Source organism: Phocoena phocoena, chromosome 8, assembly GCF_963924675.1.
Source record: "Phocoena phocoena chromosome 8, mPhoPho1.1, whole genome shotgun sequence".
NCBI lineage: Eukaryota > Metazoa > Chordata > Mammalia > Artiodactyla > Phocoenidae > Phocoena > Phocoena phocoena.
Window position 1 is genome coordinate 56,723,508 of NC_089226.1, and position 27,992 is coordinate 56,751,499.

At 36.3% G+C, this 27,992-nt stretch overlaps 1 protein-coding gene across 1 annotated transcript in view; it reads right to left on the reverse strand.

Moving 5' to 3' along the window:
- The window catches only part of UVRAG (UV radiation resistance associated), a 324,547-nt gene that overhangs the window by 178,300 nt on the left and 118,255 nt on the right, over positions 1–27,992 (reverse strand). Inside the window, exon 7 of the mRNA XM_065881900.1 lies at positions 7,816–7,921. Coding sequence (XP_065737972.1) covers positions 7,816–7,921 — 106 coding nt within the window. The remainder of the gene's footprint in view (positions 1–7,815; positions 7,922–27,992) is intronic.

The window sequence follows — 27,992 nt, forward strand, 5'->3', positions numbered from 1 at the left end:
TCAATAGATATACCCTAAATTCTTTGAGATCTTTACAATATTTAGAGTATAAAGGGGTCTTGAGTGGTTTAGGGCATTATTCATCTATACTAGTTTTCCCACCAAAAAATGGAAATAATTAACAATCTGAAAAAAAGTTTTAGAACTATGGCAGTTGTCCTATAAGTTAACAAATTTGCTTTAAAACGTCATTTACAGATTGTTTCTATTGTACCTATACCTGCTCAGCCATTAAGAAAGGGCAAAATTTTCCTTAGAAAATATTTAATCCAATCCATTAATTTCATAGACTCAGTGGCAATATCAGGCCTAGAACCCAGGTCCAGCTAGGGAGATAAAGCAAAAATATATGTAATAATAAAACATACAGGAGTTTTGTGTTTGATATAGAGAATAAGTACCTATCAAACTGGTCCTTCCATAAATAACAGCTATAGACTCTAGATAAAATACAAAAAGGTACTACATGAGGGTTCTAAAAATTGATCAATGGCAGGCAGATTTGGGGGTAAACTCAGAACCTGGTGCAAACAACCAACAGGAGGAGTGAAATTCCCCTTTTCTGTGACTTTGCCCTGAGGGCATCTATGGTTAAACACCAACAGAAAGACAACTATCTTTCTGGCAGGAGGAACCAGGGAAAAGAGATTAGGCAATCAAGGCCACCAGAATGGAGGAAGCCAGAGAATGGGGCACCCCGAATTCTGTTTAAATTCAATCTGAGTTTCTGAATCCTAAATCATATCGGCATGAGGCAAACAGAGAGCAGCTGTGCCTAAGGATGAGAGCAATGACCTGAAATCAGAGGCAATGTCCACTGCAGGCATGACAGTTTGAGCCTAACCAAGTTAACTACCCGCTAGAATTAGAACATCAATATTCTTTGGAACAAAGCAACAAACTCCAGAGATTCCACAAAATCACACTCACAATGTCCAGGGTACTCTGCAATATTACCCAATATACGAAGAACCAGGAAAATGTGATTCACTCTCTAGGGAAAAGACAATCAACATATGCCAACTCTGAGATGACCCAGATGTTAAAATTATCAAAGAAAGTCACTATTACAGATATGCTAAGTGAAAAAAAGTTAAATATTCTCATAATGAATAAAAAGACATGAAATCTCGGCAGACTATTCGAAAATGTTAAAAAGCCAGGAGGCTTCCGCTTCTAGTCAAGGTGGAGTAGGCAAAAGGAACACTGCCCAACTAATTTTACCAGTCTACCATAATCCTAATACCAATCTAACAAAGTAATTTAAAACACTGCTTCCCAATATCCCTAATAAATATAGGCACAAAAACTCTTAAATTATTACCAGATCATATCTAACAAGGTATAAAAAAGATTGTACTCTATATTGTAGCCATTAGTTTATTCCAGAAATGCAATGTTAGTTAAACACCTGAAATTAAATCAATGTAGTTCACCGTAGTAACAGAATCAAGAAGAAAATGCCATGATCATTTATTTCAATAAATGTAGAAAAAGCATTTGACAAAATCCATTCACAATAAAATTCAGAAACTAGGAATAAGAGGCAACTTCCTAAAGCCAATAAAAGGCATTGCTAACATTATATTTAATGGAGAAAGGATGAATGATTTCCCCTTATGATCAGGAACAAGTAAAGGATTTCCATGTTTATCACTTTCATTCAACACTGTACTGTATGCCCTAGCTACTGAAATAAGGCAGAAAAATTAAAGCACACAAAGCATTCCAAGTTTGCAGGTACGATTGTTTATATAGAAAATCCCAAGAAATCTACAAAATAACTACTAGAATTTAAAAGTTAATATAACAAGATCGCAAGATGCAAGATTACTAAATTAAAATGAATTGTATTCTTATATACTTGCAGGAAACAAATGAGAAACAAAATTTCAAAAACAATCCCATTTGCAATAATGCCCAAAACAAACAAAAAAGCCTCCCATAAAATACTTAGGAATAACACTAATAAAAGATGCCCAGAACCTCTACAGTGAAAGCTATAAGATATTAGTGAGATAATTAAGGAAAAAATCAAAATAAAAGAGACATATGCCGGGACTTCCCTGGTCGTGCAGTGGTTAAGAATCTGCCTGCCAATGCAGGGGGCATGGGTTCGAGCCCTGGTCCGGGAGGATCCCACATGTTGCGGAGCAGCTAAGTCCGTGAGCCACAACTACTGAGCCCATGCTCTAGAGACCGCGAGCCACAACTACTGAGCCCACGTGCCACAACTACTGAGCCCACACACCTAGAGTCCATGCTCCCCAACGGGAGAAGCCCACGCACCGCAATGAAGAGTGGCCCCCGCTCTCCACAGCTAGAGAAAGCCCATGTGCAGCAACAAAGACCCAACGCGGCCAAAAATAAATAAATACAAATAAATTTATTAGAAAAAAAGAGAGACATATGCCATGTTCATGGATTGGAGAACTTGATATGGTTAAGACTGCAATTCTCCACAAATTGATCTATAAATCCTAATCAAAATTCCAGCAGACTTTTTTTTGGTAGAAACTGATAAATTCATTCTCAAATTCACTTGTAAATACAAAGAACCTAGAAACCCACAGGAATTTTTTAAAAGAACAAAGCTGGAGAACTTACCCCATCTGGTTTTAAGACAGCAAAGCTATAATAATAAGGGAGTTTGTTACTTCACTTATAAAAAACTTGAGATGGATCATAGATCTAAATGTAAAGCCCAAAACTATAAAATTTCTAAAACAAAACACAGAAGAAAACTTACGTGACTTTGGGTTAGGCATAGATTTCTTAGAAAGAACACAAAAAGCCCTAACCATAAAATAAATTAAAAAAATACATTGGATTTCAACAAACTTTGAAACTTTTGCTCTTTAGAAAGCATCACTAAGAACACAAAAAGGCAAGACACAGACTGGAAGAAAATACTGCCAACACACATATCAGAAAAAGGATTTGTATCCAGAAATGCATGCGCGCACACACACACACACACATGCATGCCCACTCAGTCTTTAACCACAGCATGAGAAGACAAAAGTCCCATTTAAAAATGAGGGAAGGGACTTCCCTGGTGGCGCAGTGGTTAAGAATCCGCCTGTCAATGCAGGGGACACAGGTTCGAGCCCTGGTCCGGGAAGATCCCACATGCCGTGGAGCAGCTAAGCCCGTGTGCCACAACTACTGAGCCTGCACTCTAGAGCCCACGAGCCACAACTACTGAGCCCGCGCACCTAGAGCCGGGGCTCCGAAACAAGAGAAGCCACCGCAATGAGAAGCCCATGCACCACTACGAAGAGTAGCCCTCGCTCACCGCAACCAGAGCAAGCCCACGCACAGCAACGAAGAGCAAATGCAGCAAAAAATAGATAAATAAATGTATGTTAAGTTTAATACATAGCGAGACGGATACCTGTATATACCAGCTCTGTCCACTGAGAGGGCTTAGAAGCACTTACAACTCAGAAGCAACAAGCACACCTAGTGCCCAGATCTTGTTTCTAAATTCCATTGTTCAATGAAAGGAACAGGATTCCTAGGAGAAATGGCTGATTCTAGGGCTGAGACAGGGAAAATACCTGATGAGTCCAGATCACATAGTGCCAGAAATTAAGAACTTGCTTTAAAAAACAAACGAACAAAAAGGAGATGAGGGCATGTCAAAAGGACACAGAACCCATCCTGAGAGAGCTCTCAATGCCACAGTTGAAGCAAGGAAATAAAGAACATCGTATCAGATTGTAACCTAAAGTATAAAATCAATAGATACAAATCCATACTGATAATTAAACGACTGAATAAAAAAATGCGTGGAGGGAAGAAGGGACAAATCTTCCTCACAAAGTACCCAAATAATGTGTGTAGGTAGTCTCCCTTCCAGGAGGTGGAGCTTCAGTCCCCTCCTCTGGAGTGGAGGCTGGGCTTAGAATCTGGCTTTCAAAAAATTGAGCAGGGAAAGGGAACTCTAGAGTGCATAAACCTGGGAGACATCACCTTAACCTAGTGATCAAGGTTACTATCAACAGTGATTAGTCATGGTGACTTAAAAATAGGAAAGAATGAAAAACTGTCAAAGATCAGAGAAGCCTAGGAAGTCATGACGACTAAAACCAGTGTGGTGTTCTAGACTGGATACTGGAAGAAAAAAAGACATGAGAATCCAGTCTAATCACAACAAAACATCAGACAAACCCCAATCAAGGGATATTATATAAAACAGCTGACCCAGTAATCCTTAAAACTGTCAAAGTCATCAAAAAAATCAAAGTCTGAGGAATTTTCACAACCAAGAAAAGTCTAAGGAAGCATTAGCTACTAAAAGCAGTATGGTTTCCTGGATGAGATCCTGGAACAGAAAAGGGACATTAGATAAAAATTAAGGAAATCTGAATAAAGCATGGACTTTAGTTAATGATGACTTATCAATACAGGTTCAATAATTATGACAAATGTACCATACTAAGGTAAGATGTTAATAATGGGAGAAACTGGATGTGGGGTTTACAGGGTAACTCTCTGTACTATCTTTGTAATAATTCTATAAATCTAAAACTGTTGTAAAATAAAAATGACATAGTGGAAACACTGGTGAAACCTGAATAAAATCCACAGTTAATAGTAATGTATCAATGTTAATTCCCTGGTTTGATGATATACCAAGTTGTATGTACCATGTCAAATGTAACATGGCTATACAAGAAGTTAACATTAAAAGAAACTGGATGAAAGGTGTATGGAACCTTTCTGAACAACCTTTACAAGTTTTCTGTAAATCTAAATAGAGTTTTTCTTTTCCTAATGGGCAAAAATATTTAAAATGACACCTCTTAAAAGATAACCAGTAAAGATATGAAAAATTATCATAATAGAAATACAATTATAAACCAAACTAAGAAAGCACTATATACCCAATAGCTAAAATTAAAAAGACCGACCTCTTAAATGAAATGCACAAATCCCTGAAAGACACAAGCAACCAAAGCCTACTCAAGAAGCACCTAACTTCAGTAACACCTCAACTATTAAAGAACTGAATTCCTAACTCAAAGCCCACAAAGACGACTCCACATCTGGACCCACAAAGGCCCAGATGGCTTCACCGGTAAATTCTACCAACCTTTAAGAAATAATTCCAATTCTACACTTACTCTTCCAGAAAATAGAGGAAACACTTCCCAATTCACTAGTTGTGACCAACATTACCCCAACAAAACCAAACAACGAGCTGGCAAGAAAACAAAACTTCAGATCAATATTCCACCTTAATATAGATGCAAAAATCCTTTACAAAATTTTAGCACATTGAATTTAGAAATATACATAAAAAGAATAATTCATCATGAACAAGAGGGGCTTTCCCTAGCAATCCTAAGTTGGATGAACATTCAAAAATCAATCAATGTACTTCACTATCATAATACAAGAGAAAAACATAAAATTATCTCAACAGATACAAGGAAAGGCAATTTGACAAAATCCAAAACATTTAAGCAAAAATTCAAAATGACAACAGCAGAAATTTCCTAAAAAACATAATGCCAAAAAATTATGTTGGACATTGACGAGAAGATGTCAAAGTTTCGAAAGTCATCAAGTATGAACCCAATTTCTTCTAAACAGTTAATTACATGTGATCTTAGAAGGTAATCTGATTTCTTTACACATCAAATATGCCTTCTGACTGTATTTATACTTAGACTAAAATTAATTCTTATATATTGAAAATGCTTGGGTTGAAGTATAATGACCTTGGGCCAATTTGGAAAGGGAATGAAGAAAAAAATATAATAGTAAGGGCTTCTAATTTCCTACAGGTAAACCTTACAGTAGGTAACAAACAAGTACCTGGTATTACCCTCTGAAAGGAGACAAGGAAACCAAAATTTCTGTCTCTATTTGTCAATGATCATGGGAAAGTTGCTTACTTTCTTTAGGTCTCATTTTCCTGTTATTTTAAAAAGAGATTACACTAGATTCATCCTTAAATTCATCAAATATTTATTGAGCTCCTACTGTGTGTCAAACACTTTTCTAGACACTGGGAAATACAGCCGTGAGGAAAAAAAAGATAGACAAAAATCCCTCTCCTCACAGAGTTTAGAGAGAGACAAATAAAATACATATGTGAAGTGTATAGCATGTTAAAGGGTAATAAACACTATGGAGAAAAACAAAACAGGGAAGGGGACAGAAGGTACTGAAGGGAGTGTGGTTTTAAGTGAGGTTATAAGGGAACTAGATTTCTAGGTTCCCTTTCAGTTCAAAAATCCAGTGATTTTCTTATATGTTGACTAGGCCGCATAAAAACACACAGTGAACCTCTGAACCTGACCTCTTTAAACTCATACATTCTATCACCTTGCTCTGCGTGTCACCACTTATATTTTAGAAAAATAGGATTAAACATACATTTTTCCATACTGAGACAAAACATATGCTGTCACTTAATGAAATAAGTAATTTCCCAGTCCTGCCTTGAGAGAGGAAAATAAGAAAAAACCTAGCAGTTTCTCCCCAAAGGCTCTAAAAATGTGGTATTTTTGTACACTACAGAAAGGATTAAAATTAGCTATTTTTTCTCCTCCTCCAATATATCTGTGGCCTGGAGCTTGGTCCTTTACTGGACCTAAGTTACAAAATGAGGTGGTTTAATAGCTTCTCCAAAGTGGAAGATTTTCCATAGGTGTGAAAAGTCGTATGAATAAAAAGTGTCACTACCATAGTTATTGCAGCTACCATATTTTGTATGCCTGCTATGTGCCAGGTACAGCACTAGCCATTTTACATATTAGACTGAACTATATGACACTGCCATTTATAGGTCAAAGTCAGCAGTTTTATATAGATTAAATACTTTATCATCCATTAATTTCAAATTCCACAAGAGAGAAGTCTGTATAGGTTAATTGCGATGTTGCTTTCTATAGTTCATCCACTGAATTATTATCTCAGACAAATCTTACAGATAATGGAACTTTTGATTGGGGACATAAAGACCTTCTGCCAAGTTGACAGTGCTGTGAACAGACAGCTAGAAAATACTGCCTATCTATGGTATCGAGTTTGTGCAAACAAATACTTATTTCACTTCAGACTTAATTTGAGGATTTGAGTTTTAAGTATCATTATCTATAGCACAAATTTCATCAAAAGCTATCATTAGCACTGTGACTTCATTTTGAGAAAAGTTCCATTTATTAGTTATACCCACTATTCTGCTTAAAAAGACAGAATCTTCGTTCCAAAATTAATATATTTTTCCCCACTAGGAAGAGTATAAAGCAACCCCCAAATTATACTAATATCTTAAATCTGTCCATTTGGATTGGAATTTCTATTTCTTTGGAAATACCTCATTAAAAGAATCTTTCCCCAAAGAGAACAGTGTCCATAAACTAACCTATTAAATTCAATCCAAATAATTTTAAATTCATCTTTTAAAAGCAGATCAGTATCTACAGTTTATTATTTTTTTTCTTCTGGCAGCTATTTTTCATTCACTATACAGTTTATGTCTAGAGTTCACATTTATAAGATATTAATAAAATAGCTTTTGATTATCTTCTAAGTAATTGTATGTAATCTAAAGTTTCAACTAGCATAAAAAGGCAGGCACTTTGTATGTTACACTATTAGCAGATGGGAAAGTTTATTTATAACATTTAAATGCCAACAGAAGTCTCAGTGAAACGTTAAGAGGAAAAAATAAAAAGAAAGAAAAAACTACCTGAAGTTTTTTGGGGGAAAAAAGAGGGAAATAAATACAAGAAGAATACGGTGATCACATTTAGAAATCAAGGAATTTAAATAGGTTAATATATAAAAACCTACCAGCTCATTGCTTGTAGATGTGAGTCTTAGTTTTTCTTCAATTTCCTTTCCAATTTTCTGAACAGTTACCTGAGTCTGTTTAATTGCACACTGGGCTCTATGAAGCCTAGAAATAAAAGTTGTAGAAAAATTTAAGTGAGTTAACTATAAACTCAACACAGAGCCACAGGCATAAATGGAACAAAATGAGGACAAAGTTTCCAGGATAAAGAGAATTAATAATGAACTCAACTGATGATTTCACAATTCTCTAGCATATTTACAACAAGGAAATAACAAGAGTCATGATATGTTCTAAAAACACCCTTTCTATACCCATCTGACTGTCTGTGATGTATTGAGAGCTAAAATGAAGAACTCACAGGAATCTGAAAGAGACCTTAGAAAATAATCTGATTGAACCCTATCATTTTACAGGTGGGAAACTGAGGCCCAGAGAAATTAGCTACATTACTAAAGTCACCAAAAAAACCCACTGGTATGAAGGCTATTACTTGTTGGGTAACCACAAAGAAAAAAAAAAATTAACAATAATCCCAAGTTAAGAAGACTGAATTAAAGCAGCAGCCCCTTTGAAACAAGGAGCATTGAAAAAATTAACCAGTTTTCTTTTTTGCTTTAATTATGGGTTTGTGTTTTTCTTTGTCTCTTTGTCTTCAAGTATAGCTTATATATTTTGTATACATGTACATACTAAAAATGGTCAAATTGTCTTTATTCACAGGTAACATGATTTTCATGTAGAAAATCATTAGGAATCCACAAAACAACTACTAGAACTAATAATGTCACAGGATACAAGGTCAACAAACAGTTATACTTCTATATATGGGTCAATAATTTCACAGTCACAATCCCAATCCCAACAGGCTTTGTTTTTGTGTGTATGTGTGCTTCTTTTTGTAGAAATTAAGAAGTTGATACTATAAATTATATAGAAAAACAAAGAATCTAGAAGAGATAAACCAATCTTTAAATCTGCCAGATTTCAAGACTTCCTTTTTTATAAAGCTACGTAATCAAAACAATCTGGTACTGGCATAAGGAGCAAAAAGCAGATCAATGGAACAGAATAAAGAGTATAGAAACAGACCTACATATATATGGCCAACTGATTTTGGACAAAGGAACCTAGGCAAATTAATGGAAAAAGGAAAGTTTTTTAAACAAATGGTGCTGGAACAGTGGGTAAACACAGTTGCTGTGAGATAGGGAATGAATCTCATTCCCTACCTCACAGCAGAAAAAAAATTAATTCAAGGAGATCATAGTAAACATAAAAGCTAGAGTCATAAATCTGTAGAGGAAAACACAGAATCTCTTGCAACCTTGGGGTAGGCAAATATTTCTTAGAGAAGACACAAAAAGCACTAACCTTAAAATTAAAAATGGATAAATTAGTCACTGCCGAAATAAAAAATGTCTTTTCATCTAAAGATGTTGTTAAGAAAATATAAAAGCAGTCCATGGACTGGGAGAAAATATTTGTAAAACATTAATTCGACAAAGTACTGTGCCTGGAGTATATAAAGAACTCATACAAACCAGGAACAAAGAGACAACCCAATTAAAAATGGGCAGAAGAGTGAAACACTTCACAAAAGAAGATATAAGAAAGGTCAATAAGCATAGGAAAAGGTGCTCAAAATCTTAGTCATCATGGTAATGAAAATTAAAATAGTAATGAGATAGCATTTCACACTTGTTAGAATAACTAAAATTAAAATGACAACACCTGATGCTAGCAAGGATGTGCAGCAACTGAAACTTGCACGCATCGGTGATAAAAGTATAAAACAGTATCATCACTTTGGAAAACTGTTTCTTGTAAAGTTATACATACATCTAACCTATGACCCAGTATTTCTACTCCTTACCATTTACTCAAGAAATACAAAAACACGTCCACAAGAAGATATGTATAAGAACGTTCATAGAAAACAATCCAAACGTCCATCAAACAGGAGAATTAATAAGCAAATTGTGGTATATTCATACAGCGAAATTCTACTCGGCAATAAAAAGGAACACAACACTGATATACACAACAATATGAATGAATCTCAAAAAAACATTATGCTGAGTGAAAAAAGCCAGGAACGAAAAAGTACATACTGTATGATTCCATTTAAACAAAGTTCAAGAACAGGTAAAAGCAATGTATGGTGACAGAAATCAAGAGTGGCTAGCTGCCTGGGTGAGGCAGGACTGACTGGTAGAGAGCAAGGCGAACTAAGGAACTACCTGAGGTGATGGAAATGTTCCATGTCTTGATTGGGGTGAGGCACACAGGAGGATACACAGAATTTAAACTTGAAATCTAAGTATTGCACGGTATGTAAATTTTACTTCCGATTTTTAAAACTGGTCAACTGTCCTAAACTGAAAGTTATCCTATATATGAGGAAGTTAATTTTATCAGCGAGTTGATGGCATCAACACCTCTGCCAACATTATTATTACGGCACCTTGCACTAAAAATATTCATGACATATTCTGCACTTTCAGAAGTTGCCTGATAGTTACTGAGGATTTCTTAGGTCATCTAAAAAGGAGCAAATCTTATGAGATTACTCATGAGAGCAGTTCTTCTGCAACTTCCTCAGGACTCCAAAGGAATCCAATAGAGGAGATTATCCTCCATCCTATTGCCTCCTGCTCTGGGTGTGAATTCGTACACACTCTCTTGATGGCAATACTCGCCTACAAAGGTGATGCTAAAGAAATTTAAAAGCAAGGAGAGGACCTTTGTGATGAGGTCCCCACCTCGTTTCTGATATGCTTACTTTGCACGCGCAATTCCAGCAATGCTGAACTACTAACAACTCTCCCCAAACACGTCATGCCATTTCTTCCTTCTGTACCTTTCAGTGAGCTGTTCTATCTGACTACAAGCTTCACTCTCTCTTAACAGATAAGTATACCCCCAAACCCACTAACAGGCAGCTCAAGCATACCTTCTTCTTCAAAGGCCTTCCCGACTGTTCCAGACAGGTAGAGGCACTTCTTCCTATGGAGATCCACAGCATCATGTATACAACAACACTAACAAAGATTACAGAACCACATTTCACAGCAACTGCCTATTTCCTTGTCTATTTCTTTACTAGATTTCTGGGAAAAAAGAAAAAAAACACTCATTTTTTTCATTTACATTCCCAGTACTTAGCAGAGAATGTGGCACAAAGGCACTCAAAATATACTGCTGACTGAAGGTCGACTAATGCCTGCATATAAAAGTACAGTCCCAAGATTTTTACTGATATCAGTGAAAGGCTAAAAGACTAACGTACTAGTTTTCTATATCTATAATTTCAAAATATATTCGAAACAAAAATCACATAAATTAAAGACCGTTCACTCTGGCAAGAAACAAGCAATTTCTACTAAAAATGTTATCAGAATTCTAATTTGATAGGCATTATCAACCCAAAGTAGAAATCAACAAAATAGCCTGTTACTTTGAAAGGAGGGAAAATGCTGCCTAAAACTCACTAGAGTACTATGCAAACAACCTTGTCAAATGGTAAAGACTCTAAAAATAAAAATGATTCATGACCATAATTAATGTATGACTTCAACTATTTGGCTCTCACTGCCCCAGACGCTTTCTGATCTTACCTTAGGGGCTTAAAACACACAGACAGAGTCACATTTCCTCCAATCTTCAGTGTTATCCAAATAGACTTTCAGAGCCCCTGCTACATCAAGACAGAGCTAATAACGTCCCCGTTTCAAGCTCAACAGGAGAATAAAATTTGAAGTGTTTAGGCTTTTAAACATAACATGGGACATCCTAATTCCCCTGGGGGTGAAGAAGTGAAGGACTGACAAGAAAAGAAACAACTGCCTTACCTCCAAACCAGCTAGCCAGTTTCAGAGGAATGTTTCTTGATTTTGCAAACTATGAAATGGTACTATAAAGAAACATAAATCATCCAGTCATCTGGGTGATTAGTCAAAACCAACACTAACATCCTCAAGTTGAAATAAAACTCATCATCACTGGTGTGGGGAGGATCAACTAGCTATCTGATAGGTATTCTGGTTATAGCAAATTCATGCATATTGGATCAATGTGCTTTGAGATAACAGTAAAACTGAAAGTGGGTTAAAAATAATGCTTTGCAGCTAGATATTGCTGTGAATGTAAAGATACACTGAACAAAAAGTATTATGTCAAATGAATATTGAGACCATACCTATCAGATATTAATAATAATCTCAGTAAAGGAGAAGTGAGGAAACCATTTTTGCCTACTTAGTATTGATCGTATCACATCTGAATGCTGCATTCAATTTTAAGATGATGAATGACAAATTAGAGCACCTAGAAAGTCAGTGAAGTATAGCTCCCTATGGCTTGCAGGGAGAGATTAAAAGGGAAAAGAATATATAGGAAAAAATAGGATTCTATTGAGAGAAATAGATACCTTATCATTAATGAGTTTGTATTCCATATGAAGGAGCTTAGATTTTTATTCTGAAGGTATTAGGAAACCACTAAAAAGTTTTAAGCCAAGAAAGATTTAATGACATTTGCACTTTCTTCCTGTAATTAGGTGACTGGGATACAGAGAAACAAGACTGTAAACAGGAAGGCTAGTATAAGGTTATTTTAACAGTCCTAGCAAAAGTTTAGGCATTGTCTTAAATTAAAATAGGAACAGAAAGGATGATGTAGATGTGAAAAGTTAGAGAGGAGATATAAAAAATGATGCCTGAAAATTACCAACATCAAGAACGCAAGAGAAGACATCACCACAGATCCTATGGACATTTAAAGGGAATTAAGGGAAATTATGAACAATATGTCAATAAATTTAACAACTTAGATGAAATAGTTAAGTTGCTTAAAAACCACAAGTTTCCAAACCAAACAAATGAAATAGAAAATCCGAATAGTTGTTATCAGTTAGAGAAGCTAAATTTATAATTAAAAACCTTCTCACATAAAAAACTACATTCAGATTGCTTCACTGGTGAAATACTAGTCTTAACAAAAACCTTTCAAAGAAGAAGGAACACTTTTCAATTTGTTTTAAGAGGCCAGAATAACCTTGATACCAAAACATCACAAGAAAAGCAAATTACAGACAATACAAAAATCATTAATAAAATTAGCAAATCAAATCTAGCAATATATGAAAAAGATAACACATCTTGATGAAGTGGATTTACCTGAGGAGTACAAGGTTGATTTAACATTTGAAAATCAGTTGTGACAGAATGAAAGAGAAAAAACATACTATCTCAAAAGATGCCCCAAAAAAGCATTTGATAAAATTCAATACCTGTTAATGATTTAAAACAAAAATCTCTCAACAAGCTAAGGAAAAAGGAGAGGTTCCTCAATCTGATAAAGGGTTTATACTAAAACTCTGCAGGTAATACTTAAGATCAGGAATAAGAAAAGATGTCTACTTTCACTACTCTATTCAACACTGTACTCAAGATCCAAGCCATTGTAATAAGGCAATTTTAAAAAATCATAAGTACAGGAAAGGAAGAAGCAAAAATGTCTACTCACAGATGCTATATGATTGTGTACATAGAAAAAAATGTTTTAACCTATAATCAAACTAATAATAAACTTAGCAACATTGCAAGATTCCAGGTTAATTCACAAAAATCAATTGGTATTTTTATATAGTATCATCAAATAACTAGATGTGAAAGATGTGAAAGACCTGTACACTGAAAACTAGAAAACACTGCTGAGAGAAATTTAAAAACAACCTAAACAAATGGAGTCGTGTACTATTTCATGGATTGGAGGTTAAGAAGTCAAGTCTCCCCCTAAATTTATCTAGAGTCAATTAATCCCAATCAAAAGCCTAGCAGTCTTTTTTTTTTAATTGACAAGCTGACTCGAAAATTGATATGGAAATATAAAAGTCCTAGAACAGCCAAGAAAATGTTAAAGAACAAAGCTAGGAGGCTTACACTACCAGATTTTATGACTCATCATAAAGCTAGTTTGTAAAGCAGGAGTAGTTGCATAAGGCTAAACAAATAGATTGATGAAAGAGAAATCAGGATATAGACATAGACCTATTCAATCAATTTATATTGTGATTAGGGAAAGAAAAGCTTTGTCAACAAACGACACTAAAATAAACTGGATATCAGTATGGGAAAAAAATGCACCTTAAACTCTATCTCACATCATACATAAAAATTAATTTGAAATGATCAAAGACTTAAATGTAAATGCTAAAACTATTAAGCCTCTAAAATAACAATGTAGGAAAGTATATTCATGACCTTGGGGTTAGGCAAAGATTTCCTAAATAGGACACAAAAAGTAATATCCATAAAATAAAAACCTGATATAGCATACTTTATCAAAATTTAAAACTCTCATCAAAAGACATTCTTGAGAGAATGAAAAATCTAGTCAGAGAGTGAGACAAAATATTTATATATATATATCTGACAAAGGACTTGTATTTCTAATGTGTACAAAGAATTCCTACAACTTAACAATAAAAACCAAACAACCCAATAAGTAAAAAAGGGCAAAATATCTGAACAAACACTTCACAAAAGAAGATACAAGAATGGCCGACAGGGCTTCCCTGGTGGCGCAGTGGTTGAGAGTCTGCCTGCGGATGCAGGGGACATGGATTCGTGCCCTGGTCTGGGAGGATCCCATGTGCCGCGGAGCAGCTGGGCCCGTGAGCCATGGCCGCTGGCCTGCGCGTCCGGAGCCTGTGCTCCGCAATGGGAGAGGCCGCAACAGTGAGAGGCTCGCATACCAAAAAAAGAAAAAAAAAAAAGAATGGCCGATAAGCACATAAAATGGTGCTCAATATCATTAGTCATCAAAGAATTAAACATTAAAATCAAAATGATACACCAGTACAAACCTACTATTAATGGCTAGAATTTACAAAACAATACCAAGTGATGTCAAGGAGTAGAGCAATTGGAACTTTCAAACACTGTTGGTGGGATTCTAAAATTGTATAACTACTCTGGAAACTGGTAATTTCTAATGAATTAAATATACACCTATCATATGAGCAGGAAGCTCCACTCTTAGGTATAAGAGAAATGAAAGCATGTGACCACAAGAGACTTCTTTTTCTTCCAGTTTTATTGAAATATAATTGGAAGACAGCACTGTTTGGTGAACATCCATCATCTCATATAGATACAAAATAAAAGAATAAGAAAAAAAATTTTTCCCTTGCAATGAGAACTCTTAGGATTTACTCTCTTAACAACTTCCATATATAATAATACAGTGGTGTTCATTTTATTAATCATATTGTACATCACACCCCTAGTATTTATTTATCTTTCTAACTGAAAGTTTGTACCTTTTGACCACCTTCATCCAAATCCCCCTCCTCCAACCCCTCACAAAAGTCTTTTGGAAAGATATTCTTAGCAACTTTATTTATAACAGTCAAAAAGTGTAAACAACTCCTGGAGATGGTGTGGAGAAAAGGTAACCCTCCTACACTGTTGGTGGGAATGTAAATTGGTACAGCCACTATGGAGAACGGTATGGAGGTTCCTTAAAAAACTAAAAATAGAGTTGCCATATGCTCCACCAATCCCACTCCTGGGCATATACCCAGAGAAAATTCAAATTTGAAAAGATACATGCACCCCAGTATTCTTAGAAGCACTACTTACAATAGCCAAGACATAGAAGCAACCTAGGACAGATGAATGGATTAAGAAGATGTGTTTGGGACTTCCCTGGTAGCGCAGTGGTTGAGAATTCGCCTGCCAATGCAGGGGACACGGATTCAATCCCTGGCCTGGGAAGATCCCACATGCCACAGAGCAACTAAGCCCGTGTGCCACAACTACTGAGCCTGCGCTCTAGGGCCCGCGAGCCACAACTACTGAAGCCCATGCGCCTAAAGCCTGGGCTGCGCAACAAGAGAAACCACTGCAGTGAGAAGCCAGCACACTGCAACGAAGAGTAGCCCCCGCTCACCACAACTAGAGAAAGCCCGTGTGCAGCAACAAAGACCCAATGCAAACCAAAATAAATTAATTAATTAATTAAATTTAATTAAGAAGATGTGGTACGTAAATACAATGGAAAATTTCTCAGCCGTAAAAAAGAATGAATAATGCTATGGACCCAGAGATTATCATACTAAGTGAAGTAAATCAGACAGAGAAAGACAAATATCATATGATACCACTTATATGTGGAATCTAAAAAAAAAAGATACAAATGAACTTATTTACAAAAACAGAAACAGACTTGAAGACATAGAAAACACACTTACGGTTACTAAAGGGGAGGGGATAAATTTGGAATTTGGGATTAACAGATACACACTCTATACACAAAAAAAAACGAGGACCTACTCTATAGCACAGGGTAAACAACTCAAATGTCCATCAACAAGATAATGCATAAGCAAATTGTGGTATATTCATAGAAAAACCACTCACAGCAATAAAAAGGAACAAACTACTGATCTATACTACAATATGGATAAATTTCAAAAGCATGCTGAACAAAAGAGTATACCGTATGGTTCCATTTATAAGAAGTTCAAGAACAGGAAAAGCTAATAAATGAGGAGGCAATAAGAAAAGTGCTTGACTTAGCCAGGGGTGGGGACAAGGGTGTAAGAATGACTGGCAAAGCAGTATGAGGGAACTTTCTGGAGAGTGAAAAATATCCTATATCTTCATGGAATGATGACAATGTGGGTGTGTATATCTGTCAAAACTCATCAGACTATATACATTTACATTCTCTTAATTTTATGTTGTATGAATTGTACTGAAAAAGAAAAAAATGATCACTGGTGTATGGCTTGGGGAACCAGGAAAATGGTGATGTCATTTATTGAAAGGGTGAACAGGGATGAGCAGTTTGAGAAGAAAGTTCTGCTTTCAGTTTGAGGCGCCTGTGCAACATCCGAGAGGAGGTGTTGAGTATGGGTTGAATACAAGGATCTGGAGCTTAGGAGACAGATCTTGGCCGGAGATAAAAATATGGCAATCATTAGCACACAGATGGTTATTAATGCTATGAAAGTAATGACATCATTCTGGAAGACTGTGAGAATGAGAGAGAACAGAGCCTAGAACAGAATTCCGAGGAAAATCAATTTTTAACGGATTAGAAATAAAGAAATAAAAGCTGCAAAAAATTCTGACCCAGAATTCCAGAGAAGTAGAAGGGCAGCTGGGAGAGGTGGTGTTACAGCAGTCAAAGGAACAGAATGTCTCAAGGAAGTAATAATCACTGTCATAAAATCAAGTAACCTGAGGCCTAGACAGTATCTACAGATTTAGCAACAAGGACTTGATTAAAACTGTTTCAAATCTTTTCACCTCTCTCTATAACTACTGCCACCATCATCTTCTATCTAACCAGTAGCCTCCTAACTGGTTTCTAAGCTTCAACTCTTGCTCTTCTCAATTCCAATCTCTACTCAGTACCACAGGTAACCCTGTTCATCATTTGGTCAGTACTAATTGTAGCTTATCTGCCCGGTCTCCAGAATGCCTGCCTTATAGAGCTGTGTCCATAGTCCGATATCACCTACATCACTATGCCTGTTGCAACATGTCAACAATCTTTCTAGACTGGGAAACAGAATATAAAAACTAAAGACTTTGTCCTACCAGCAACACAGTCCAGTACTCCAGGTTTCTCTTCTCACAGGCTAAGAGAGATAGTAAACAAGTTCTCTTTACATTGCAAAGTCTCTAATACATGTCTGCGATTAAATCCCCTTAGAGACAACTATAGAAATATCACAATCTACAAACTTATAATTTAAAAGACTAGTGTTGTATAATATAGCTAGGCCTAACCACTTTACCTTTCTTCATCTCTGATTGATAGACATGAAATATTTTACTCTAAGCTCTAAATAATAGCTAGTGTTAATAGCTAGTGTTTTATTAACTATACAATGCCTTTCATTAGGTAATACATCTAAAGGTAGTTAACAGGACTTTCTTGGTGGCGCAGTGGTTAAGAATCCGCCTGCCAATGCAGGGAACATGAGTTTGAGCCCTGGTCCGGGAAGATCCCACATGCCGTGGAGTAACTAAGCCCGTGTGCCACAACTACTGAGCCTGCGCTCTACAGCCCGCAAGCCACAACTACTGAGCCCACGTGCCACAACTACTGAAGCCCGTGCACCTAGAGCCCGTGCTCCGCAACAAGAGAAGTCACCACAATGAGAAGCCCGTGCACCGCAAGGAAGAGTAGCCCTCGCTCACTGCAGCTAGAGAAAATCTGCGCATAGCAACGAAGACCCAACCCAGCCAAAAATAAATAAAAAAAAAAAATATTACTTTAAAAAACAAATTAAATAAAGGTAGTTAACATATATGTACTTCTAGTCATGTTTATAATACCTTCCATCAATGATAAAAGGGTTTTTCTGGTGACTGAAAAGGCTATGACCTATAATTTTTTCCACACTAAATACAATTTTCAATATATTATTTTAGAATTCTAGTCAAATAAATCTAGACACCACAATAGTCATGAATCATCACAGTGCTCCAAACTTCTGACCTAAAGAAACCACAAAATAATACATGAGTATTGTCTTAAGCCACTAAATTTATGGTAATTTATTATCCATCGATAGAAAACTAATACTCTCTTCCAATCCAAATCTTGACTACCTTGCTTTCAAGGCCAGCTCAAATATCATCTCTTCATTATTCATTTACAGAGCACATTATCACATTAGTCAAGATAATATCTGTACTTTATAAATCTTTAGTCTAATCCTTTATCTGATAATAATCAACACACGTTTTAATTTATTCATTCATCCTATCTTCACACTAAGCACTTTCCATGTTGCTAATACTGAGCCTGGTGTTGAGAGAAAAGTCATGGGAGACAGTCTATCTCTCCAGAAACAGACAATTTATTTACATATTCATGCAACAAACACTTAAGTGCCTAAATGCCTTAACACAGTGAGCCCATGCCCTGTGTTAGGCAATGGAAATACAGAAACCAGAGATGTACATCTTATATTCATAAATGCACAAACACTGTGGAGAAATGGGTGCGTAAAAAATTATAATAGTGTAATACTATGATAGAGGTACATACAGGGTAATAGCTGAGCATAAAGGACAGACTTCTATTTTAGGGGTAGTATCAAGTGGAAGTAAAGTCTTCTAGGAAGAAGTAAAAACTAAGCTGATATTAAAAGTAAGAGTAGAATTAACTAGGTAAAAAAGAAGAAAGATAGTTCAGACAAAAGGAGAAGCAAATAAAAAAACAGAGAAAAAATATTGCACAACATTTTCAAGAACTGCAAGCCTTTAGCAAGGCTGGAGCACAGGAGCACAAGGCTCCAGCAAGGTTGGAGCATCCTCTCATATGCGAGAGGATGGCAAGAGATGAGGATGTAAAGGTAGACAGAGGTCAGATTATGAAGACTTAGTATATCAGGCTAAGGAGTTTTATTCCCAAGGTAATGGGATAAAGTTTAAAGTGGGAGACCTGACCGAATATATGTTTTAAATTTAAGACTATTTGGGCTGCAGTGTGAAAAGACTAGGGTACTTCCCAGTACAAAACGACCCAGAAATTCCTTTTTGGAAGAGGAAGAATTCAAGTAGAAGTCCAGAAATAGATAATATTTGATAAGGCTACCCCTTAACTGAGTTGTGTGGTCCTCCTCAATAACCCTGGGAGGATGGCTCTGTCTAGAGTTCACGTCATGTTCTGATCATCTGTTCACTGCCTCTCTCCAGCACTAGATTCCATACTCCTTGAAAACCTAGAGCTATATCTTAGTGTTTGTGCTCTTGAGCTTCCCCACAGTTCTGGTACAGACCTTCAGTACACACACAGCTTCCCTTCCATCCCTCAGGAGTAGGGAGGGGCCTATCTCACCCTTCCTCTTAGACCTTGAAAGCACAGTAGATGACAAACAACAGATGACTATTTTAAGGTTTCTTCTGATTCTGTTTTCCTCAGACTATGAAATACTTGTTGACTGATACATTTACTCACGTTTTCTTGTAAGTGTATCAGGCATAGAAAAACTCCTGGAAAACTGCCTTGAGAAAGTTTTTTTAAAGTTTGCAAATCACATTAATATTAGAGTACAAATTTCTGATTGCTGAAATCCCTCTTACAGAGTGATTTTTATAAATGAACACAGCGATGCAGATGGGTCTGCTGGGAAGATCTATTACTTCTCATTCTAAATACTACATGTCTGTCAACAGAGCCTGATTTTTTTCTGAGAGTCACATTCCACTGATTATTAACACTGACTTGACTACTGACTAAAGGTTCAACGTCTTTTTTTCACTCAGGCTGTGTCCATATGTCAAGCCTTCCTCTTCTTATACAATTCGTTTGGGAACTTAATTTATCCCAGTTAAATTCCAACTTGAAATTAAAGATGGGCTGAATATATATTCTACCTTTCCAGTCCCCAGAGATCATCTTATATACTGATTCTGTTATACAAAGTAATCACCATCTCTAGAAGCTCCACACTAGCATTTCATTAGCTTTCTAAGTTTTTAAGCTTTGCTTAAGTTTCTACACCTTTGTTCTAATGCTTAGACTGTAATATCGTAAAGGGTAGAACTATGTCTCCCTTGTTTGCCATTATATCCCCAGCATATTGCACAGTTTCCAACATGCAGTACTCAATAAACATATGGTGAGTAAATAACTGAATGAATGAACATGCTGAACAAGACTAGATAAAAAAACAGAGCCCTATGCCATGCCATTAGAAATTTCCCTCTAGGTTGGTAAGTTATTAAGCAGTTATAAATCTTCCTATCTTTACTATCATCTAGCTTATCCTTCTTATCGTGCTCCCCAAGCTTTCAGTCATAGCTTGCCAAAGACCTTACTAGAGTTATTATCTGGATCTACAAATCTACTTACCCTTTCAAAATGGACACATCAGTCTGAGATAACTTGTTCTTGGGAAAAGCTTATTAAGGGGAAGGGATTTAAGCTTCAATTTGAAGGAAGGGTAGGATTCTGACAATTGTATGCAGGAGAACAGTCATTTAGGGTATTGGGAATAGCTTTTCAAAGTCATTAAGGGAGCAGAGTGACTTGCACGTTCAAAATAGGAAGTAGGTAGTGTGCTAAAGCAAAGGGCACATGGTAGAATGTCATTGAGTCTGGGAAGGTTGATCAGAGCCAAACTGCTGTGGATTTGGAATGCCTGAGAAATCTTTTGTATCTTCATAACACCTACAGCAATCTTGGACACATGGGAATCACTCAAATACTCGTTGATGGGTTTACTAAATATGACAGTTTCCCAAAAGACCAGAAGTTTACCCTAAAGCCTGCTTCTACATTCCTCTGTCTAGACCATGCACATAGTTGAGAAGAATACACAGTATCATGGTAATGGCATCAAATAAGACAGAACACTACTGCTACTTATGAAATTGAGGAGACAGTAGGTGGTGTGAAAGCATGTGATAATGAGTGTGTCAGGTCTAACCAAGATGTGTCCTCAAAAGCTAACAAACAGGGCTTTCCTGGTGGCACAGTGGTTGAGAGTCCGCCTGCCGATGCAGGGGACACGGGTTCGTGTCCCGGTCCGGGAAGATCCCACATGCCGCAGAGCGGCTAGGCCCGTGAGCCATGCCCGCTGAGCCTGCGCGTCCGGAGCCCGTGCTCCGCAACGGGGAAGCCACAACAGTGAGAGGCCCGCGTACCACAAAAAAAAAAGCTAACAAACAGCACTGAGGAAGCAAAAGTTATAAAACGATAATCAACTCTTTGAATTTCCATTTCAAAAACTCACTTCAGGCAAGAAGAACCACAGTTGGCACAAGAGTAGGATAAATCATTCTCAGATTTTTTCATAATACTATCCGTGTGCTAACGCAAGTTTAATTTAAAATACATTCATTGTACAATAAACATACTTGAGGAAGTACATAAAAAGTACTTCAGAATTAGAAACAAGAAAGAGTACAAACTAGGATATGGACAAGGTTTTAAAACTTAAAAGTAATACTATACATGACTTTATGCCAATAAACTAAAAAGAACAGAAAAAGTAAATGATTTTCTAGAAAACTATTAATTACCAAGTTTTCTCAACAAGAGATTAAAAACCTGAGTAGATTAATAACCACAAATAAATCAGAAAGGTAACCAAAGGGTAATACCTTGTGGGGGTAGAGGGACTGCAGACCCTGAGCGTTTTATAGGTGAGAGCTACCACCTAAATCTAAATTACATAAATTGTCTTAAATCATGAGAAAATACAGACAGCTTCTCAATTCATTTTAGGCTAGTGTAACCCTTATGAGTTGATTTGAACCTGAACAGCACACACAAAAATAAAACTACATGTCTGCCTCACTTATAAAAAACTGTAAAATATAAAATATTAGCAAATCTAAGCCAGTGCTGTATTAATAAATACATCACAAGCAAGTAAAATTTATCGCAGGATTACACAGATGGTTTAACATCATTTAACATCAAGTCTGTGTAATTCACTGCACTAATAGAACAAAGGAGAAACACTAGACTTGTTCATGAGAAAAATCCTTAGTTATACTAGGCATAGAAACTTTCTTGTTTGATAAGAGGAATCTATCAGAAAACTCCAACTTATATCATAATGAATGGTGAAATGTCAGAATATCAAGGATGCCCTCTGTGGCAAACTGAATTTTCCATATATGACCACAATAGTATCTCCCATCCTAGATGGTCTTCTGCAGTGTGGACTTAATATTTTCCCACCAAGAGGCAGAATCTATTTCTCTACTTCTTGAATCTGGGCAGGCTCTGTGACTGCTTCGACAAATAGAATATGGCAGGAGTGACCCTGTGCTAGTTTTAGGGACAGCCCTTAACTTCTACATCCTCTCTCTAAACACTCACTCTGGGGCAAACCAGGCTCCATGTAAGAAATCCAACTACCCTGAGAATGCCATATGTGAGGAAGCTGGCCATGTAGAGAAGTATTTGGAGATAGAGATGGCTGGCCAGTCTCCACTGTTCTAGCCATCCCAGCTGAGGCACCAAACATGTCAGTGAAGAAGCATCCATATGCCCAACCCAGTTGAATCTTCAGATGACTCCAGCCACAGCTGCCATCTGATTACAACTACTTGAAAGGCCCCAAGGGAAAACAACCAAGCTAAGCTTAAAGACAGCCCACAGAACGGTAAGGATCTGAGGATAATTAATTGTTGTTTTCAACTACTAAGTTTGGGAATGACTCACTATGTAATACTAGAATACTCACTATGAAGGACTTAGCCAATATAATAAGGTAGTAAAACAAGACAAACACACTTAGAAAATAGGAGACAAAACTGTCACCATTTACAAATGGTATTATTATTTACATAATATACCCTAGAGAGTCTTTAAAAACTATTAGAATAAAAGACTTCAGTGAAGTAACTGGATGCAAAAATCAGCATGCATAATCTAGAATGCCTCTAATTTCAACAGTTTCTCCATTAAACTTGCATGACATACTGAACAGACTAATAATTTCAATTGGTGGAATCACTGTACCAGTGCAGTATAAAATATAATTGCATTACCACAAATGCACTGTTTGGCTTTGCTTTTGGCTCATGCCCATAGACTGTATCTTTAACCCTGGTCAACCAGCTTGTAAATTTGAATGCTTGATCGCAAGAAAGATGGGGCAAGAAGAATGTATTTGAAGTAGCATATATTCATTCTGAAACTACTGTTTAAATCTCATCACTCTCAGGCCTCATTAAAAATAATCCACTGCCTCCATACAACCTATCCCACCAAAATAACACTTCTGAGTGTGAATTTCACTGTGCTGCACTCAGTACAATTTCAAGATGCCCCTTCTACTCCAGGAGTTTCTTCCTAGTATATTTACCTCCTCCTCCATCCTTACTGTATGCTCATATACCTCTCTATGGACCCTCAAAACTCTTCTAATCCAAGAGTTTTCTTCGTCCTTCCCTGAAGGCTTCAGGGAAATCACATTGGCGTCTCCTTCTCTAAATGTTTTAATGCTCACAGAAAAAAGAGTACTAAGTATCTTGTACATTATATGTACATTATATGTACCATGAAGTTTAGCACTTGCTTTCTTCTCAGATCCTCTCCCTCACTGTGCCTAAACTAACAAAGGATTGCACACTTAGCAAGTATTTCATATATACTTGATGATTTTTAACATATATTTTTAAATTATGATTTGAATAATATTCTTCAACTAATCGGCTTTCATAAGAACAGCATTTAAAAAGAAATTACTAATTTGGTTAAATCCCCGTTTTTAACTGAGGTATAAGTGACATAACATTACGTTGGTTTCAAGTGTATAGCATAATGATACCATATTTGCATATTTTGCAAATGATTACCACAATAAGTCCAGTTAACACCACCTATAGTTACACATTTCTTCTTTTCTCGTGTTGAAAATTTTGAAGATCCACACTCCCCTACCTACTTTCAAATATGCAACACAGTATTATTAACTATAGCCACTGGCTAAATCTTAACAGAAAATGGTGCCGTGGAGCCATGAAAAAAAGACTTGAATTTGTAAACCTTGGAGAGAGATTCTGCCTATTAAGATTTTTTTTTGGATCTTGTCAGACACTCGCAGAAAAGTTCTAACTTCCAGGGAAATTAATAATAAAGATACGGAGAAGCATATTAACAATCTGAACAGAAGGATTTGGTTTCAGCCATGTTCTATGGGTTTATACAGATAACAAAAGCAAAGTTAGAAAGGCATATTTATGAAGTTTACTCCTGAATGTAAATCAGTGAATATGCTTCTTTCACTGAGAAAAACTTCCTACAAAAAATACAGCTGTGCTTAATGTGTTTAATGACAGCTGAAAACATTTTGGCTCAAACTCATTTTGTTAATAGAAGGGTAATAACAAGCAGTTCACACTGACAGACTATCCAGAGATGACCTGATAATTATTATCAGAGTGTGCATCAGAATTACGCGAGATGCTATTTTTTACAATATGTAATGACTCATTCCTGAAACCTCTCAATCAGAACCTAGAATTAAAATGGTAATTATCGGGCTTCCCTGGTGGCGCAGTGGTTGAGAGTCCTCCTGCCGATGCAGGGGATGTGAGTTTGTGCCCCGGTCCAGGAGGATCTCACGTGCCGCGGAGCGGCTGGGCCCGTGAGCCGTGGCCACTGGGCCTGCGCGTCCGGAGCCCGTGCTCCGTGGCAGGAGAGGCCACAACAGTGAGAGGCCCGTGTACCACAAAAAAAAAAAAAAAAAAGGTAATTATCAACATGCCAATATATATAATAAAGTCATAGGATTTTTTAAAAGTACAATTTTTACAAAAATTAATGAACATTGTCTATTTGTGGAACTACAATAGGCAATTTGATAACCTTGGATTTTATAAATATAATAGGTAGTATAGCATAGTGATTAAGTGTGTAGCTGGCAAGTGAGAAAAAAAACAATATATTCTTCAAAGATTTATTCTGAGGATTAATACTTATAAAGCACCTATGTTTTTATCATTTGAAAAGTACTCAAATATTAGCTATGATTCTAATTATTATTATCTTTTTTAAGCCTATATATTTATTCCAGCAAGAATGCCACTATGCAAAGCATTTTGGGGAGTCGCCCACAAAACTTGTGGTATAATCTCTGGGTATCTTCAATAATGGCAAATCTCTATCTCTGCTGGAAGACTTGATAACTGAGAAATCATCAAAATTAATCTGGGCCAAACTTGTGAATTAGATGGGCAACCAGGCTGGATAATCACCTTTTAAGTAAAATTAAAATGTGGTGCTATAAGTAAAGCAATTTTTAAAATGTTGTTAGTTCTAGAAATACAGCTGACCCTGTACAACTCTGAACAACATGGGGTTTCAACTGTGCAGGTCCACTTACATGTGCATTTTTTTCAATAAATACATTGGAAAATCTTTTGGAGATCTGTGACAATTTGAAAAAACTCAGATGAACTATGTAGCCTAGAAATATATATGTTTTTATGTCTGTATATGTATGTTAGGGATTATATAAGGATGCATTACTATAGTGAAAAGGACATTCAGCTGGAAGCTAAAAGATCTGGTTCAAATTCAGTTCTACCAATTTAAGAGCTATGATTTGGAGGCTATTATATAACCTCTCTAATCATCTCTAAGCTCTGAGTTCTCTATGGAAGGGGATCAGATCATATTAATGTTTTTAACTTCCATTCTACGGTGCCTGGGCCATAGTAGGCTTTCTGTAAATTTGGATCAGTTCAAATTTGAATGAGAACAAAGGGAGGTAAAGAAAATGATACAGAGGTAGCAAGGTAAGGTCCACACCTTGTATTTAAGTGCAGTATAAAGTCATTTTTTACCCTGAAATTACTAAAATGGTCTTCAGGACATCAAAATCCTTAGGGCCAGCCTACCTTATTCTACTTCTGGCCAAGACAGAGTAACAGAGACTAGATTTACTCTCCCACCTAAAACTACTAGAATAAAAACTAAGAATACATGTGAAACAGTGGTCTCAAGTAACCCATCAGGTAACAAAGGACAATAATACTTGAGAGTGAAGAAACATATAAGGTGAGCCCTATGACTGCCCCAAACTTACTGCCTGGAGAAAGTTTAAAGACCAAAGCACACGGAGGGAGATCCCAACGAGTACAGTGGCCTACCTGAGTTAAGGAGAAAATTGAAAGTCCAGGGGAAACCACAAGTTCTACAGTTCTCAGCACACAGTACTAGAGAGAGAGCACAAACAGAAAACTCCAAAATCTGCAGAGAGTCATACTCAAGTATTCAGCTGTGTACTGATCAGTGAATCACCTGAGGAAACTACTCAAGGCCACAGGGGGGAAAAAAAAAAATCCACCTGAAAGGACTAGAAAAAAAGTAAGCAGAGACTGCACAGGGCCAGGAATAGTGCCTATTCCTTCTAGACAGGGTATAGCCCATAATTCATGGGCCACATAGTAAAGTATTGAGAAGAGTTTGTGGATAAAATTAACCCTAGACTAAATGCTGTTTTAGTCCAGCCTTACAAAGCTTAAAAGCAAGATCTGAAAGGACGAAAATTTTTCCAAGTAACAGAACAAAATCTCAGAATAAACCCCAAGAATATTTATAGGACTACAAAAATACCCCAAAATTTAAAATGTCTGGCATCCAACCAAAAATTACCATACACGCAAAGAAGCAGGAAAACAGAACCCAAAATGAGTAGCAAAATCAATCAATCAAAACTGGCCCAGAATTAACAGAGATGATATAATTAGTACAAGGCCATTAAAACAGTTATTACAACTGTAATTCATATGTTCAAAAGCTAGACAGAAAAGACTGAACATGTTAGAGACAGAAAAAAATTTAAAGACCCAAACTGAACTTCTAGGGAGGAAAACTACAATGTTTGAAAAGAAAAAAAAATTAGTGGATGAACAAATTAGACATTACAGATGAAAAGATACCTGAAGATATGCTAAATGTCTATGGACATTTGAATAGGAAATATTCAAAATAAGAAAGAAATAAGACTAAAACAAAAACAAAACAAAGCACCAGTGAGTGGTGGGACAGCTTAACAAGACCCAATATACATGTGAATTGTAGTGCAAGGAAAAAAACAGTAGAGAAAGAGACAGAAAAAAATATTTTAAAAATTAATGACTGAAAAATTTCCAAATTTCATGAATACTAGGAACCCACAGATCCAAGAATCCCCAACAAGTTCCAACGATAAGAAGCACAAAGAAAACTATACCAAGGAACATCATAATCAAATTGCTCATACAATATTAAAGGAAATCTTAAAAGCAGCCTAAGAAAATGACATAAAGGGGAACAAATATAAGAATGACAGATTTCACATCAGAAACAGTGCAAGCTAGAAGACAGCAGAGTAACATCTTTAAAGAATTAAAAGAAAAAAACTTAACCCAAATTTCCACACTCAGTGAAACTATCTTTCAAAAACCAAGATGGTATAAAGACATTTTCAGACATGCAAAAGGTGAAACAGTTCAATTACCAGCAGAAATGCATCAATAAGGAATGCAAAAGGACATACTTCAGGCATAAGGAAAATGATACCAGATGGAAATGTGGATCTACATTTGGGAATGAACAGCATCAGAAATAATAACTATGTCAGCAAACATAGACTGTTATTATTATTTAAATCTTTTTAGTGACTTCCTTGGTG